The sequence below is a fragment of the Cyrtonyx montezumae genome, unplaced genomic scaffold, assembly GCF_038088225.1.
Source record: "Cyrtonyx montezumae isolate F1298 unplaced genomic scaffold, pur_monq_1.0 scaffold_3, whole genome shotgun sequence".
NCBI classification, from domain to species: Eukaryota; Metazoa; Chordata; class Aves; order Galliformes; family Odontophoridae; genus Cyrtonyx; species Cyrtonyx montezumae.
In genome coordinates, this window is record NW_027072034.1 from 30,601,464 (window position 1) to 30,619,943 (window position 18,480).

The 18,480-nt window shown below is 44.3% G+C and overlaps 2 protein-coding genes across 4 annotated transcripts in view; both read right to left on the reverse strand.

Moving 5' to 3' along the window:
• The window catches only part of LIMS1 (LIM zinc finger domain containing 1), a 62,709-nt gene extending 55,063 nt beyond the window's left edge, over window positions 1-7,646 (reverse strand). The window contains exon 1 of one of the 2 annotated variants that reach the window (XM_065741083.1): window positions 7,629-7,646. The gene's annotated coding sequence lies outside the window, so the exon portion shown is untranslated. Of the gene's footprint in view, window positions 1-6,834; window positions 6,853-7,628 lie in introns of those variants that run through there. The other variant, XM_065741084.1, reaches the window with a different exon arrangement.
• Window positions 7,647-14,277: 6,631 nt separating this feature from the next.
• Window positions 14,278-18,480, reverse strand: part of GCC2 (GRIP and coiled-coil domain containing 2) — a 33,527-nt gene continuing 29,324 nt past the window's right edge. For both annotated transcript variants that reach the window (XM_065741048.1, XM_065741047.1), the window contains exon 23: window positions 14,278-17,995. In XM_065741048.1, coding sequence (XP_065597120.1) covers window positions 17,925-17,995 — 71 coding nt within the window. In that variant the 3' untranslated portion in view covers window positions 14,278-17,924. The remainder of the gene's footprint in view (window positions 17,996-18,480) is intronic.

The window sequence follows — 18,480 nt, forward strand, 5'->3', positions numbered from 1 at the left end:
ACATTAGGAGAAAAATGCCAGCAGTGACACTTTGTATTATGATGTATTTATATATGACAGTTTATTGATTCCTTGCAATTACCTGCCCGGGTATATATTTTGGAGACAATATCCTATTGCAACAGCCGCCTGAATACCACAAACAAAGTTAAAATATAATTTACAGCAGAATCACTTCAAAGTCTACTTTTTTTTTCCCCTGTGACTTTTTACCTGTTTGGTTTAAATGCTTCCTGTACTGAGACATCTTTATATATATATTTGTATATATAGTAGGAAAATTTAGAAAACCAGAACAGCAACACAGATGCAGCTTAATGCTCGTGCAAGTCACGGACACCAAGAGCAGCTCTAGGCGCTGTCACTAGGGCAACGTGACATGCCAGCTCCAGGCACTTGAACCCTGGGCTCCAAGGAAATGAAAACTTAAACTCATAACTTGACTTGACTGATCTGGGGAATTTAACTCAAGTGCTCCATGTGATCACAACTATACAGCACTCAGACTAAATAAATGAATCCAGTCAGTTTTTACTTAAGATGTATTCCTCTGTTTATGAATTTACAAACCCAAATAAGTCCTTTCTGTAATTCTTTTTTAAATAATTGCTTTATACAAGAATATTTGAGGCAAATATTATGAATTACTTGCACTCCCTGATCTCTACGAATATCATAAGGAAAAAATTAAACGAAAGAGAGTCTTATGTCAACATGATTATGTTAACGTCCTTGCAGCATTTCCACTCAAGCACTGAAGAAGCACTCAGTGCTACAGTCTGAACTATTAGATACCGATAGCACAAATATTTTCTGCTTGTTCCAATTTAGATTGAGGATGAACTTTAAATGAACTTCAGATATTTCTGTGGTATGCAGAACAGTGTGTTTTTAGTGTGTCGCACTATGAATCCCCTCTAACTAATTTAGGTAAACCCTGTCTCTCCTCCACCCTCATGGTCAGAGACAAGAACACCATTATTTAAGCCACGTGCACAGAGCAGACAACACAGTTTTTCAAAGTCTGTTGGAAAATCTTGTGGTCTGGAACAACAATCCAGATCATTCTGCAAACACTCATGTGAAAAGGAGATTCAAGATGTGTTGGAAATGTTGGATTCAGGCATTTTTCATTTTACTCTCTCCGTGGTGAGCAGAACTGATAAATATCTCTAAGATGAACCAAACAAGGTGCGTGACTCAACGTACAAGAGAAAATCATTCACTTAACCAGAGTACCATCAGTGTTCTTTACATGTATCCAGGTGTGATGCCAGAAACAGTATTCACTGGCATGGGTCCTCCTCTTGGAGGACAGAAGACATGTTGGGTGTCTGACTCTCACCCCACATGACCAGTGAGAGGACATGAGGAAACACCTTCAAGTTGCACAAGCGGTGGTTTAGACTGGATATCAGGAAGAATTTCTTAATTGAGAGACTGGTTAAGCATCGGAAGGGGCTGCCCTGGGAAGTGGTGGAGTCCCCATTCCTGGCGATACTTAAGAGACACATGAACATGGAACTAAGGGTCATGGTTTAGTGACAGAACTCAGCAGGTCGACGGTTGGATTTGTTGATCTTAAAAGTCTTCACCAATCTAGATCAGTCTATAGTTTTGCGTCACGACATTGCCATTGCCCAAACAATTACTACAATGGCAGCAGTGAGCTCTACTGGGCGTGCTGTCACTTGCAAGCATCTTCCTTGTTATTTTCCTTCTGCTAGGTCTGGCATTTATTTCTGTACAAGTGTGGCAGTCATAGTGCTGTGTATTTTTACCCTTATGCTTCTGGACTTCACACAAACTCCACTTTACAAATCAAACCACTGCACAGCTACATCTTATAAAAATCCATACTAGCTACATAATTTTACCTCAGATGAGAAAAAAAAAAACAACTCATTTCACAGTTCTGCCTGTCTTGAGAACCTGCTCAGGCTGAAACTTATATAAAAGGCATCCTGAGCAGCATTAAACCAAATTCCCAGCATGCCATCAGATGGGGTTAAGTGATATAATTTAATGGTGGATGACGTCAGAGGACCTGGATGCCAGGTGGGAAACAGGAGGCTTTTCTCTGAAAAAAATCATAGCCGGTAGAGATGACAACAGAGGAGAATTCATTCCAGGACTACAAGTCTGTAAGTTTACTGCAGGGACTGTCTTGGTTACAGGAGTTATATTTTTCCTCCAGGTGAACCTGAAAGAGTTCTTCAGTATCCCAGTGACCAGGAAATCAGCCAAAAAAAAGAACAAGCTCCACAGGCCCTTAGATTATTTTAAACAATTAACAATAAGCCTCTTTGATATTCGTTGATATAATTACAGAAATCGCAGTTCTTTGATATGTGATGGCAAACAAGCACGTTGAAGGGGCAAAAGGAGGTAGGGCTGTTTTTTTTCCAGGAAGACAAGTAATTTTCTAAATAACACGTACCCCAAGGATCCTATTTATGCAACCATTTCAACAATCAGGTCCTTTTTAAGTCCACTATAATCCACTGACAATGAAAGATAAAAGAAACCTACAGGAAAGCAGGGTTTAATCAAAACAGTTAGTGAGAGGTTCCTTACAGGAACCATAAACTTGAGCATGCTATGGCTTCTCCTCCTGTTTTTTCACCCCTCCATGTGCTCGCTGAATGGGTCACCAGCATCCTCCTCCCCTGCTGCTCTCCCACCACAGCTACACTAAACAACTAACGGTGGAAATGTTCTTTATTCTCCTTATTCACTCCCTCCAAAGTTAAACATTTGGCCTTGGGTTAAATTAAATGGACTTCTTTTATTATTATTTTTTGAAACCAGTCTCACGATCCCTGCCTGACCCCAGTTAAGAAGCCAGAGCTGAGAGCCCACCACCCACTCACAGCCCAGTGGAGGCCAAGTGAGGGTCAGCTCACACCACAGTGCAGCACAGATGGGTATAATGGGCTTTTAATTACTTCCTTCCTTTTAAAACTATTTATTTATTTATATTTAAAAGCTGAAGAGTAGCTACTGGTATTTGCTTGCACCTTTTTTTTAAATATACTTGGCAGACATCAAAGAGCTGCAAATATGGATACAAGTGACATTAAACAGCCACTTTGATAGTTACGTTTTTGAGGAAAGAAAAAGCCTTCAGAGGCTTTACTTCTACTTGTTTTTATGTTCCCTAAGTTATCAGCATGTTTCCCTATGTTTTTCTGACACCAATATCCATTTTCTCATAGCCAAAGAAATATGGGAAAACTCTGGAAACATCCAACTACGTGCGAACATTTAAAGCTCAGGGAATGTAATTCTGAACAAATACCTCTCTGAAGCAAACATCTCCAGATGTTTTAATGTATTCTCTTTTTATATATGGATATATATATATATATGTATATGACTCAGCCATGGAAAACCAAAAGAATGTTCTCATTTCCTGAGGCTGGCTAACAAAAAGGAAAAAATGTGAATGAAGGAACAAGGATTTCGGAAGTCAGCTTTCTTTCAGTAACAACAGCTTTAAAATTATCTCCTCCAAATTCTTTTTAATATAACCAGTTGCCTCTCTCTTGCAACTGCATACAGTCACAAAAGGAAGGACAGAAGGCACAAAAACACTTCGTTTTCTGTGCATGTGTGTAGAAGTGCTGCAGACATGCCCCACTTGAAAGACAACTGCATTCCTCTTTTCAGAGTATGTCCTATCCACCCCAACATCACCATTAGTCAAAAAATCAAGGAATCAATCCAGATCAAACCAACCTGGATTTCAATCTATATATACAATACATATTTCAGTCTACTCCACTTTGAGTACTGCATCCAGGTCTGGGGCCCACAACAACAACCAACTCACTGTTGGAGTGGGTCCAGAGGAGGGCTGGAGGATTATCAGAACTGGAACATCTCTCCTATGAAGAAAGGTTGGAGAAGTTGGGCATGCTTAGCTCAGAGAAGAGAAGGCTCCATGGAAATCTCATTGCAGCCCTCCAGTTTCTAAGGGGAGAGATTGAGATCAGCTTACTACACTGGCAGACATTGATAGGACAAAGGGGAACAGTTTTAAACTAAAAGATGGAAGATTCTGGTTAGATGTTCGGCAGAAATTCTTCACTCAGAGGACGGTGAGGCGCTGGCACAGCTGCCCAGAGAAGCTGTGGGTGCCCCATCCCTACAGGCGTTCAAGGCCAGGTTGGATGGGGCCCTGGACAGCCTGAGCTGGTGGGGGGCAGCCCTGCCCATGGCAGGGGCTGGAGTTGGATGACCTTTAAGATCCCATCCAAGCCATTCTATGTTTCTGTGACTCCTTGTTATCTACCCCTCTCTCTAGCCATCAGTTTCCAACTGCATCAGCTCCCATGTAACTGTGCCTCCAGGGAAACAGGGTCCTGCCTACCACAGGACAGTGCCTCTGGCTTCTTGGAGCCTGGCAGACTTGGGGTTGGGAAGCAATCACTGCAGAGAGCCTCACCCCGCTTACCAGCAGGACCTGGCAAAAACAAGGGACTTAATCTAGCACATGTGTCTGTCTCCGGGCCACAAAACACAAGCCTCCTCTGCTACCAACACAGAAGTTCAGGAACGGGCAGTTTCCATATGTGAGCAGAAACAACGCTCCTGTTTGGAAGGATTTCCTCATGCTAGAGTGCTTCTCACATCAGATTCTGATCTGCTGATTCAGACCTGAGCCTGCTGGGCTGCTGTATTCAGGCCCTGCCAAGCCTTCCTGAGCCAGTGGTCAAGAATGCCAGTGATGAGAGGGCTTGCAGCTCCACCTCTCCACCCACCTTCTCCCCATAGCAGGTCTGAGGCCATCTCTGGATGCAGTCTTCTTCCCCCATACCAACCCTTCAGCCACTGTATGCCTGCATGGGGCCTGGACTAGAACCATTCAGCTGTGTTGTTGCTTTCCAGATATTTGCTGGAGTTAACTCCGCTGCTTTGCTTCTGCCTTTCCCAGTGCTCCTAACCACAGTAAAACAATGCATTAATACAGAAAACCCTTTTAATTCTAAGCGTAACTGCTTCCCCTGGCTGCTCAGACCACCCAGGAAACCTTCATGAAGTCATTACATGGTCTTAGTTTACCCAATTAGCCACACCAACTCCCCACCCATGACACGAGTAATAAATCCTGAGGCTTTAAGTAAACTATTCCCATCAGTTTAGATTTTGGTCAATCAAAAAATCTACCTACAAGTGTGTGCGGTTCAGTTCCCCAAACTATTTAATACAAGCAAAGGTTGAAAACAACTCTAAATGCACTGGGCTGATAAAGGATTTGTCTTCTTATAAAATTATTTAGAACTGGATAGTGTGTTTGCTTTTTTTCTTTAATGAGTTAGGAAGTGATAGAAAAAAAAAATAAATAGGAAGAGCTGGAAATCAACAATGTGAAGAAAAACAATTAACATGAAAATGCAGAGCGTAAGGCCTCATCCCGGGTAACAACATTGTCATGCATCCTAGGAGAGGCACTGCAGACCATTTACATAGTTAACAGTACAGCAGGAAGGTGGTTCCAGATGTGGACAGGAGGTCTACCTGGCTCAGAGAGCTTGCCCCCAGACAGACCATCAGGTTCTGCCACATCAGATTTGCTGATGGTCTTCATGCCCAGAGAGAAATTCATTCAGCTGTCCCACATGAGGGGCTGTTGAGGCACACAAACCAGCCAAGCAAATGACAGTACCTTGACTTCCTTTTTTCTTTCTATCTGTTTAAAAGAACCTAAGTAGCTATTTCCAGAAAGATTTTGACACTTCAGAAAGGGGAAGCACTGAAGTAATTGCAAAGGAGTGTCCTAATTTGCAGAAAAGTATTTTCCCTGGGGGCACAGTCTCCTGCTCTGCTTTCTCCAATTGTCAGGTTGAATTAGGACGTTCCCAGCCTTCTTTCATAGCTCATTTCCACCTCAGCACCAGAGCCTGCGCACCAGCCTTATCGGCAGGGAGCTCTGTAGCACATCACTGCAATGACAAAGACAACACACGGTGTACATACATGCTACGAAGGGCTTAGACAGTGTGTGCCTTCAGCTGTCAAAACACAACTGGCGTTCTGATTTTCCTTGTCATCAGCACCTACTGTCACAGGAAAACTCTACACAAGTACCATTCCCACCAACCGGCAAGTTGCTTTTAGCACAGACCGTAGTTGCCATGTCCCCACAACGGGAAGAAGACTGCACCGAAGTACAGAGTGAGAAGCCTTTACACAAGGATTTGGGGCAAAGAGAACACAGGGGAATGCGGATGCCTATAGCCTAACACACTCAGCATCCAACCATAATTTCAAGAGCTGAAAAGCTTGCCTTAAGTGCTTTGGTAATAAATATTTTATTGTCGCTTGAGAAAGAATTTGTTAACTATGAAAGTGAAGCACCATGCATAACGGGGCGTTAACGGCTCCCCTATCTGGAGCCCATTCTAAGAAAAAGACCACTGCATTACAGCTGAGGTTCAACTCCAGCATCACTTACAGCTTCTCATCTCTCTCATCAATGCCTGCCAAAGCCAGCAGTGCTGTGGTGTGCTCACAGGTGCGAGCTTCACACCAAGAGCGGGATATCCGAAGAGTCTATGCCAAATACAGTTAATCTGCGAATAAAGAGGACCTTGCTTTGTTCAGTATTTTACTGCCTGCTTGCCTACATTTATTACTACAAAGAATTACTACAAACGCTTAAGATAACAAAGGCTGTAAGCTGCAAGCTAATATTTTTACCCGAATCCCATAAGGAACTTATTCCGGCAGTAACGCAGCAAGACGAACCCAGCACAACCAGCTGCCCATAAAGGCAGCCCGCACTCCCCACACACAAAAAACCACCCCAACAACACAGCCACAACTCACGTTCACGTGCTGAACGCTGGGTGCTCCTGCTTCAGCCTACAACAGCGGGGACAGCTGTAAAGCCGCACACCCCCACGGCAGCACCCCTGCTCTACGTGCGCCCGGGTTGCAGCAGCAGCAGATCCCCCGCAACGCAAAAAGCAAACGCGGAGTGCGCAGAAAGCATCCGTCGAGGGAAACAACATCAAAGTTAGAAAGAAGAGTCGGGAACCGTGCGCACGTTTCTGCTGGCCAGATGTCTGCTCCTCCTCCTCCGCGCGGGGCTGCAGAGCGGCATCAAGCCATCCCCGCTCTTCTCTGCCTTCTTCCCCCTCCCAGCCGCGCCGTGCGCCCGCAGCAGCCGGAGCCGAGGCCGGGTCGGCACGAGGCGCTGCCCGCGCCCTGCCCCGCGCGTCCACGTGTCAGCGCCTCGATTTGGGGCGGCTCACCTCCAGAAGCGTTTACAGCGGGTGAGGCTCCGAGACGCCGGGCAATTAGAGCAGACTTTGCTTTCTCTAAGCCATCCCCATTAACCTCTCTCTCCCCTAAGGCAACCGCGGCACAAGCGAGAAACTCAGCGGAGCTCACCCGCGGCTGTTTACCCAGCAGCGTTTTACGCGGTAACCTCCTTCGGGAAGAGGAGGCTGTAAGCGCTCCAAACCCGCGCTCCAGCCGGGAGGGAGCTCAGCTGTGCACGGGGACGACACGCACACGGAGCGAAGCAACGCCCGCCGGTCCCACCGCCCCGCTCCCCGCTCCGACCGGCGGGCAGCAGAGCCAGGCTGCCGCCCAACGCGCGACCGCCGCTGCCCTACCTGCCGGGCAGCCCCGCCGCCACCCCCAGCATCGCGCCGCAACGGGAGGAGCCGCGCCGGGCGCCGGTAATGGCGCTGCGCGCCCGCCCCCTACCCGCCCCGCGCGGCCGCTAGGGGGCGCACTCCTCCCGCGCCGCCGCCCGGCCCGGCCCGGCCCCGCCTCGTCTCGCTGCCCGGCGGGAAGCGGCGCGCTGGGATATGGGGGGGGGGGGAGTGTGCCGCCGCAAACCCCCACCGGCTAAACTCGCTCACCTCCCATCTGGCGGCGGGATTGACTTACATCATCCAACTGGGCAGGTTCTCATTCTGTGCCTGCTAAGGTAACACTACCCCTTTGTTTTTCTACCTAATCGAGTTCGGGCAGTCTGTCACGTTACCTGCGGGCAGGCTGTAATTAACCCCGTGAGCCTGTGAGGGGCTGGGGGCAGCGCAGCCGAGAGCGGCAGGAACGGAGACCTGTGCCCCAGCGTACCTGAGCACGGAGCAGCAAGCTGCACTGTGGTAAGCCCTGAAATAATTAACAGCCCGGCCACATCACTGAGCACAGCTGGTAGGGACCTTCCTTTAGTAAGAGCATTAGTAGGTGTAAAAGCATGGGAATATGCCGTTCTCCAATGCCTTCAGGAGGCAACAGCCCCGGAGCGTGGTCTGCTGGCAGTCTGATCTCACAGTGACACTCTTTCTAAAGAGTGGCAGAGCCTTTGCTGAGCGCTGTGCTAAGTACTGGCAGCCCTTGGAAGTGCTGCACCAAAAAAGTCCACGTGTTCTGTTGCAGAGGCACTTTATGGCAAGTTTGCGCCTTGGCTTTGGAGGGCTGACTCAAATTTTGTTTTTGACTTCCTGTTCATCAGATATAACAATTCATAATGACCTCCATTATATGGCATTAGAGCATTCTGGCACTCCTAATTAACTTGTAAAATTCAGCCCAGAGTACTTAAGTAAATAATTCAATAGGATTCACAAACACATACTGCACAACTCAAAAAAAAAATATCATTCCTTCCAGTGCTGTGTAATGAAAGGCTATGACTGCTTTCCTCCTACACAGTTTTTAAAAAACATGATTAGCTGCCTTCTTATTGCTGTTCACAGAGCTATCATTAAGGGCAGTGCTGGTGTGCCTGGTGTCGGGTGTGCCAGTATCCCCAGGAGACAAGCGAGGAAATGGAGTGAACAGTGCTGAAATGAAGCTCGCCAAGGAATCGCAGATCACAGAACTGTAGGGGTTGGAAGGGACCTCTGGAGATCATCTCATCCAACCCCCTGCCAAAGCAGCTCCCTAGCCCAGGTTGCACAGGTAGGCGTCCAGGTGGGTCTGGAACGTCTCCAGAGAAGGAGACTCCACCACCTCTCTGTGCAGCTGTGCTACTGCTCCGTCACTGCACTGGGAAGAAGTTCCCATGCTCATTTGTGTGGAACTTCATAAGCTTCAGTTTGTGACCATTTCCCTTCTTCCTATAGCCACACACTGCTGAGAAGAGTCCGGCCTCATCCCTCTGCCTCCTGCTCCTTGGATATTTATAGATGTGGATCAGATCCCCTCTGAGACTTCTTTTCTCAAGGCTGAACAGACCCCAGGTCTCTCAGCCTTTCCTCATAAGAGAGTTGTTCCACGCCCTTTACCATCTTTGTAGCCTCTGCTGGACTCTATCCAGGAGATCTCTGTCTTTTTTGTACAGGGGAGCCCAGAACTGGACATAGTACTCCAGCTGAGGCCTCACCAAGGCAGAGCAGAGGGGGAGGATCACCTCCCTCGACCTGTTGGCCACGCTCTTTGTAATGCACCCCAGGATCCCCTTGGCCTTCTTGTCCACCAGCACACACTGCTGGCTCATGGCCAACTTGTCATCCATCAGGACGCCCAGGTCCCTCTCCTCAGAGCTTCTCTCCAGCAGGTCACCCCCAAACCTGTACCAGTGCATGTGGTTCTTCTTCCCCATGTGCAAGACTCTACACTTGCTTTTGATAGACCCCACCTAGTTCCTTTCTGCCCAACGTTCCAGCCTGTCCAGGTCTCACTGAATGGCAGCACAGCCTTCTGGTTTGTCAGCCATTTCTCCCAGCTTTGCATCATCAGCAGACTTGCTGGGGGTGGATTCTATCCCCTTATTAAGGTCACTGATGAAGATGTTGAACAAGACCGGATGTAACACTGATCCCTGAGGAACACTGCTAAGTACAGGCCTCCAACTGAACTCTGCACCACCGATCACAGACCTCTGAGCTCTGCCAGTCAGCCAGTTCTCAATCCACCTCATCGTCCGCTCATCTATTCCACACTTCCTCAACTTTGTTATAAGGGTGCTGTGGGAGACAGCGTCAAATGCCTTGCTGAAATTGAGGTAGACTACATCCACTGCTCTCCCCATATCCACCCAGCCAGTAATGACATCATAGAAGGCCAGGTTGGTCGAGCATGACCTCCCCCTGGTGAACTCATGCTGATTACTCATGATAACTCTTTTCCTCCAATTGCCTGGGGACCGCATCCAGAATGAGCTGTTCTATCACCTTTCTAGGGGCAGAGGTGAGGCTGGCCGGCCTGTAGTTCTCCAGATCCTCCTTGCCCTTTTTGAAGTCCAGAGTGACACTGGCTATCCCTCTAGTCTTCAGGCACCTCTCCTATTCCCCAAGACCTCTCAAAGATGATAGAGCAGCATGCGGCAGAGCAGGGATGCAGGACTCCACATCTCCAGACCAAGCACCATAATCATGAGATTATCTTTTTTTTTAAATCTCTCCGTGATAAATCAGTTTTATTTGAACACATGTTTTTGGTGTTCTGTTTCCAGAGCACTCCGAGCCTTCCATCACTGTTGAAGTACCAGTGTGTGGTGGTAGGGCTGGCAGGGGGATAAATGACAGTGCAGGACTTCCAGAACTGTACAATTTACCAGCATTGGCTCCACCAACGATACTGTGGGCCTTGGGAAGGATTAAGTGAGGAAACGTTGTGGAGGGACACACAAGGGAAAGGCTGCATACTAAAAGGGTCAGCCTGCCTGCCTGTGATGGCGGGTGTTGGCATTTTTAGATCAAATTCCTTTCATTTCCAGAAAAAATGTGTTTTACAGTTTTGTTGCCACAGTATGAAGAAGCTTGAATAAATAGGAGCCCGGGGACTTAAAAATTATCTATCACTGTGACTTCACCATCTTGACAGGCTCCCAGGGCAGTGGTCACAGCTCCCAGCTGCCAGAGTTCAAGGAGCATTTGGACAGCGCTCTCAGACATAAGAGTTTGATTTTGATGTGGTCCTGTGTGGGGCCAGGAGTTGGACTCGGTGATCCCTGTGTTCCTTTCCAACTCAGGGTATTCCATGGTTCTGTGGTCTTCATAGCTGCAGCTATGTCTTTTTTGTAGATATTCCTCAGATATCTACAGATAGATATCAGATATATTCCTCAGATAATGCTTCTGCCTAGAGGGACAGAGTTGAGGGCTTACTGCCCAGAGTCCTTTCCAGGCTTACAATTGAGTGTTCCTACTTCAGACAGTGAGTATTTGCCCAAGCTTTTGCTTTCTCACAGAACTTTGTGAAATTGCAGGTGCTTATCCTTCCTCATGTTGTCATTGACCCTGAGGGCCAGAGCAGACCCATGTTTGTTTATCCTAATCAATGGATTTCAGCCGTCAACAATGTCAGTGGTCTTTATAGCATACTTTCAAAGCTTTGAGGCTTTCAGAGTAGAGGCATCTTTAAAATCTTCTGAGTGATTTGTGAACACACTGTGTCCAGATAAATGTTCATAGAAAAACCTTTAATGAATTCACAAGTTACAAATTATTTAGGTTTCAAACTCTAGCTGAGCATTTATTTATTTATTTATTTATTTATTTATTTATTTGCAACTCAGCTACAGAAAGGAAGAAGTTTTGACCACTCTTTGAGCTCCATAATTATCTTTGCTACCTTTTTACTTAGGATATAATTTGTCAGAAAACTGACAGCTTTGTTTTAGTGATCACACTGACCTCCTTGTGAAAGCAAAGGCAAATTCTTGTTGTAAAGAAAGAAGGATGTAGCTCAGGAGTCATGAAGCCACGAAGATAGCCAGATAGCTTGGAACAACTAAAGGGGAAACAAGTGGCAACCTGATGTAAGTGAAGAATGTGTTTTCTTTTCTAAACTTTTTGTCCATGCAATTTCCAGCCTCCGCAGATCAAATCAAAATCTATCAGTAGGTTTCCTCCATCTTCTCAAAACTCTCATTGAAGAAAAGTTCAATATATGCACCGATGTTCCAGACCCGCCTGGACGCCTACCTGTGCAACCTGGGCTAGGGAGCTGCTTTGGCAGGGGGTTGGACTCCATGATCTCTGGAGGTCCCTTCCAACCCCTACAGTTCTCTGATTCTGTGAGTGTTCCCCAGCTGTCTGCAAACAATTGGTTTGGGCAGTTTCCAAGAGCGAGGCTGGAGGAGAAGGTTGATGTGGACCCAACAACAGGCCCTGCTGAGTTCTCGGTTGCCTCCAGTTGCTTTTATCCCCAGTTTGCAGTCCACAGCGCTCTGCACGAGGTGCTGGCTGACCACCCCTTCACGCCCCTGCAAGAGTCCAGTGGCGGTGGCCGCAGGTTTAAGTAATTCATGTGAATCACTTAAACATTAACTAGTCTATATACATATTTAGCTGCTAAAAGCCAGAATGATAGGATGGGCCTTCTCCTTTGCCAAAAGTAATGCTGAGCGTCAGCAGCTTCGCTCCACAAGAGGGAATAAGCAGGGCAAAGCAGCACTTAAGGTAAAAGCCTTTTCCTGGAGTTGTGTAACCTTTTCCATAGATTTTATTTTTGAGATGTACTGCAAGCTACAAATTGCAAGAGATCCAAGAACTAATATGTACATCCACTTATGAAAAGGTCTGAGTGTTCTCAGAACAATCTTCGATTTTCAAGCAATTAAGCCTTCAGATGAGACAAAAAAAACCCACCAAACCACCCTTAAATCCTATACTCAGATGCAGATGGTATCCAATAACTATCAATTTATAACACTTTCAGAGGCCATTACAAGAGGACAGGGGCTGTGCCTGTGCCCAAAATAGCACATCGGTTTTTACACTGATTACTGTAGATTCTCAAGAGGCCTACAGGCATCCCACTGACAGCAGAAAGAATAAATGATTTGCTAATACCAAAGAGGATTTGATTGTTGAAGCAGTAAGTGATGTCTGCTTTTCCACTTTGCTTTACTGCCCTCTGCCTTCGTTGTTCAGCCCAGCCCACCTCACTTTATGTTTCGTTCATTTTCACCCGTTTAGGAAGGATGGATTTGTTTTGTTTTCCTTCCAGAAGGGCATCGAGGGACCTAGTTTTTGATACAGGGACATGTAGCTTTGGCCTGTACTAAATCAAATATTGATAAAAGGTATTATGTACTGTGGCTGTTCTTCCATGACAAAGCTCGGGAATTCTATTATCACATCAGGAGAATTAGAAGTGCCTTTGAGTACAGGTGGTGTAAAGACACTATGACTGAACTGTGTTAAACAACTGAGTTTGCTTTTGCTGTCCTGAGACAGTTTCATTTTCATGGCTTTGTTAACAAAGCTAAAATAGCATGTGAAATGAAGTTGAGCAATTCAGAAGCAACAGAATGAAGACTGTTCACACTGAGAGGCAAAGAGAACGTGAGACTAGAAATAGTCCAACTGAGACAACATCCCCTCCTTTGCTCATCTTGTAAACTTTGGCCCCCTCGAAGTCTCACCTTCTGAAGTGAAAGGTTTGTGGAACAACAGTAAGGCTCCCACAACATAGGTCAACTCAATCTAAACTGCACTAAGGACAAAAGGACTGAAAATGAGAACTTTCTTTTGAACATTCAAGCTGTCCTCATTTCCTGCTTTGCAGTCCTGCCCAGGTATTTCAGCAATCATCCTCTCTTCTGATAAGCTGAAAATTATTACATCCCACATTTAGTTCCACTGAACAATGTCTTTCCATCTTCCAGAGAAGGAACTTGAACAAAATCAGTGGAAAATGACTTCACTGGCAGCAATAAAGCACATGCAATAGGAAAGCTGAAGAGCAGAGGCACATGAAACACCAGGGGTCTTGTGAAGGTCAAGGTACAAACAGCTTCAGTGTCCTGCTTGGAAAGGGTACTCCTGGTGTGTTTTGGCTGTGAAAGAAAGAAAAAAAGGTTCATGGACTAAGGCAAAAGTTAGAGATGTGTTTGGAAGAGCCACTGTGGGAAAATTCTATCCCTGGGCAACCCAATCCACAAGCAGTGGAACCAGGTGATCTTAAAGATCCCTTCCAACCCCAGCCATTCAATGGCTGTGAATCTCTTGACCCTAAGATGTACTTTCTCATCCCTGCAAGACAATATTCTATTCAGTTCAGCTCGAAAAGAAGCTGAATGATCCTTTCCCTTCCCTAAGCATATATGCAGCACCTGATGGTTGTTGAAACAAGTTGATTTTAAATTTTTGGTTTAATTTTTTTTTTTACTTTTATACCCATTTGTTCCTAGGTTATCTTCTTTTTTACACTTCTTTTTTTAAAACCAAATAATAAAAAGTACAGTATTATCCTCTTCTGTCCACCCAGAAGAGGATCATCACTATTACTGTGTTCCAAAGTAAAGATCATACAGCTGCTGTACCAGATCTTCTGTCGAATACATCACTAAGCATCCCCATGTTCTCTACCTTGCACCCAAGTAGTGTTTTCTCATCAGGTAAGAACAGGCAGTCAGAGAAAAAGAAAGGCACGCTGTTGCATAAGGATGGAATTTATTGAAGCGATGGCCACGTGAAAAAAGGCAGCACGGACATGTTTCCAACCAAAGCACTTATCTATTCAGACTAGTAATCCTGAAATTACTACAAGAAACGCACATTTTTACCTCCTCATGCATTTGGTTTTTCAGCTTGTGGGTGTTACCTGCTATTTGCAAGGCTTTTTTGGGAGACATTTTCACAGAACTAGTAATAGTGGAGCTACCACATAGTTAAGGAAGCATGGTGCTCTAGGTGAAGCCAAGGCGAGAGCTGAAAGAGAGGTGGTTAAGCTGCCTTCCAAGCCAGTTATTGGAAACTGATGAGAGCTTTTAGGTATCTTCCCCCACACTTTCAGGATTTCTATTATCAAGGATGGAGAGAGATGGAGAAAGGAAGACCTAACTTCACAAAAATATTCTAACCACATATTCCTGTGTTACACTCTGGGAAAGAGGGGTCAGGTCAGGTCAGAAAAACAACTCTTTTCTCCCATGTACAAACCACTTCTAATACTGGCTCCCTCTGGCCATTCCCAAACCCTCAATCCAACTGGGCACACCCGTGCTGCAGCCTTACAGATTCTGGTCTTCCTGTCTTCCAGTCAGAGCACATTTGGCTTGCACACACAGGGCTCTGTTCTGTAGAAAAAAGAATGCAGAAGGCACATCCATAACCCGTTTTTAAGCCCATACAGGTAGTTAAAAAATGCACTACAGTGCACATGAAGTCCTGGGAACTCAGAATTACTCAATTTTTTTTTGTTATTATGTCCCTATATATACTCTGCATAGTGACAATACAGTCTTGTTTTTACATTATCTCCTTCTATCCTGAAGCTAGGGCTGAAGGCAGACAGATAGAAGAGTAAAATTTGGTCCTAAGCTTATGAAATCTTTGAGCAGGGGTTATGCTTTCTGGGAAATATTCCAATAAGTATGGCACTGGAAAGGAGGAAAGGAAAAAGATAGAACCAGAAAGGAAAGTCTGCACAATGCTCCTCCAAAATAAGAGCAAGAGTATGTCAAGAAGCAGCAGTACTAGTTAACCATTTGAAACTGCTTTTTGAAAGCAAATCACAGCCACAATGCTGTATGTTACAAATGCAAATACATGACATAAAAACTGCACTATGCAAAATAATCCCATGTCCAAGTCCACATTCTTCTAATGCCATTTACTGCAAGTGCACATTAAACCTTGATATATTTACTTACATCGGAGTTTATTGCCACCAAGGTTAAGTTCTGGTAATCTTAGCATCAAAACACGACTTAGTAGCGGTTATTGAAATATTTTTAACATTAAGACCTTAATCTTCCATTGTAAATTACATATAGTGATACAGGAGGTGTCCACTATGTTCATAAAGACGATGCTTGAGTTTTACTAAAATCAGTAAGTGATCAACTCGGACCTGGATAAAAAAAGTCAGTCAGCAAGTGGTACTTAGTACAGCCAGCGATATGTTATTTGCATGCATTTATTCACAGTTCACAGTGTTAAATAATCTAAGGTTCTGACATATGTGCATTTAAAAAAGGAATTTGCCACAGATCTCTGGAGGCAGCTGAGCAGAAATTGCACAAGAAGGGACTAATTCAGTTCAGCTGCAAACTAAGTTTGAACTAAGCTTAAAAAAAAAAAGTCACTCACGTGCTTCTATTGTTAAAGTCACAGCAGGAGAATGACTTACACACATTTTTATGTGTAGCTGAAATCTCTCCCCTAGCTCTGCTCTAGCATTCTTTGGAGTGACATTAACAAAACCCAGCTGCAAACAAAAGTTCGTATTAAGCAGAGCTCTGGAGCCAATCACAAATGTTGAAGATACAGTTATCGTTTCAAAAACACATGTAGCTTCATGCTTGCTATCTACATACCCAAAATACAGATGCCCGATGTGATCAGTTACCAGTTCTGTGATCTGAAAGTCCACACAGGGTGTTTTCACTGGTAGCACAAACCCTGAAGATTCCAGTTAGAGCATATGATGGAAGAAAAATAAATTGTGCTCAAAACTGTGGAATTAAAATAGCTAAAGTCTGATGAATTTGTCAGTTGTACATGGAAATATACACCACCAACAAAAGAAGATAATAAACTGTTCAGTAACTGCTTTTACTGACTGCACGCTGACGTTCTGTTCTTGAATCCAGATACATTTCAGCCCCAAGCGAGGTAATATTAAAGGAACAAGCATCAATCCACAGTGCCTCAACTAAAATGGGCAGGAAAGAAAGAATACTACTTAGAATTGATATGTACACCAGGGAGTGATTCAATGTAAAGCTGTAGAGAGGGCATACCAGAAAAAAAGACAAACAAACCCCAAACGTTCTGTAGTTGGAAGATAAACAGGGCAAAGAAACCGTGCACAAACACTTGCGCAATTTACAAATAAATTAAGATAGCAAAAGGCAGCATGGCCTACAAGGGAAAAAACAAAAAGGTGCCGTGCTGATAATAGAAGAAATAGCTCAGTTGCAGAGATTTACTTTCTTGAAAACAACAACAACAAAAAATCAACAAAACCCAGCTATTCTGTTGATGCACATGGAACAGAGATTAAATCATCTGTACAAAAGAACTGTGCAAATGTAGTGTGCAAACAAATGACAGAAGAATATAACATCTTCGATCATCAGGACATTTAAAATGTACACCTACTGATGGAGGCTCTGTCCTTTTCTTTTAAATGTTACCACAAGGAGTCTGATTTAAGAACTCGTGATTCCCCCTTTAGCATCTTCAATACAACTAAGTAGAGCCTTTTCATTTAAGTACAGGCATCGCTACAGTAGTATTAACATTATTTCCTGGTCTTGAACACACGCATCCAAACTCAAGATAAAAAGCCATATCTTAAGCCCTTCCTCCTAAAACTTCAGGTTGTTTATGACTGCTAATTACTGGGGAACTATCCCAAGACTTCCACAGATGCCATTAATCACCTCTATTAGCACCATGCCCTACATGTGCCAAATGTTGTACTTTATATAGTTTTAGGCCCCTGAAGTTTTGCAGACCACTGCCTTCATATTTTCTGTCCAGCAATTCCAAAAGAAAAACATAACCAACACTAAAAAGTTAGTCAAAACAGAAAATCCCTCTTCTGTTTCCAAATGACCTTACATTTTGTAAGCATCACGAGAGAGGAAATAACTATTTTAACTCCTTCAACGTGGATGAACCATATAGATTAGCGAGCTGACAAAAACTTGTGAGAACTGTAAACACTTCAAAATATGTTGAGCCTAGGTATTCCAGTTACTGCATTAAATCATTTTTTTTAAACAACATTAAATTACCATTAATTGTCAAATTCTGGTTTAAGCAATTTACAATCAGCTTTAACAAGAAGTTCTCTGCTGTCAGAATGTGATAAAGTATATTCTTTCAGAACTGATGAGATGTTCTTTCTTAAGAAGAAACAAAAAAACTGAGAACACACAGAAACAAAAACCCATAGTTCAATGTTGCAACACCAGTGGATTGTTCTTCTACTTTAAGATGTCTCTTTTTGTAATGGTGGAATGTGTTTAAAGATGCAGCACTTGCACTGTCTCATCGAAGTCCTGACCAGCTGTGAAGGTATGAAGCCCACCCAGAGGGCCGCGAGGAACTCTCTTCCTCACCTGGAGGAGAAAATGCACTCAGTTAAGTTTACAAGGTTTGACGTTACACAATTTGGAAACCTGACCTTGATTTTTCCCTCCTCTGTCAAGTTTTCATACGCTGTTGTACATTTGATGAAGAGGTAATGTTCAGTACTTAACTTACACTTTGCAAAAGATGCATTCATGGACTTGAATCACCAAGTACACTTTAAAAGACACCATTTTATCATCTTCATTTTAGAAAAATCCAGCCAGTGTTCATTAGAATGCCAAAACCCATGAAGATGCTATACGCTTATTTTACATAATTTTTCCAAACACAAAGCTTGCCATGGAATGGATTACATCGTCACTTACTCGTGTGCTTTTCCTCACTAGTTTAAAATGATTATATGTACACACACTGTACTTACTCTTTATTCTTTCAGTCATTTTAAAATCAAGTATAGATCAGCTGCTAACAAAGTACTAGAGTCTAGCTGATTACTGATATACCTTCAGAA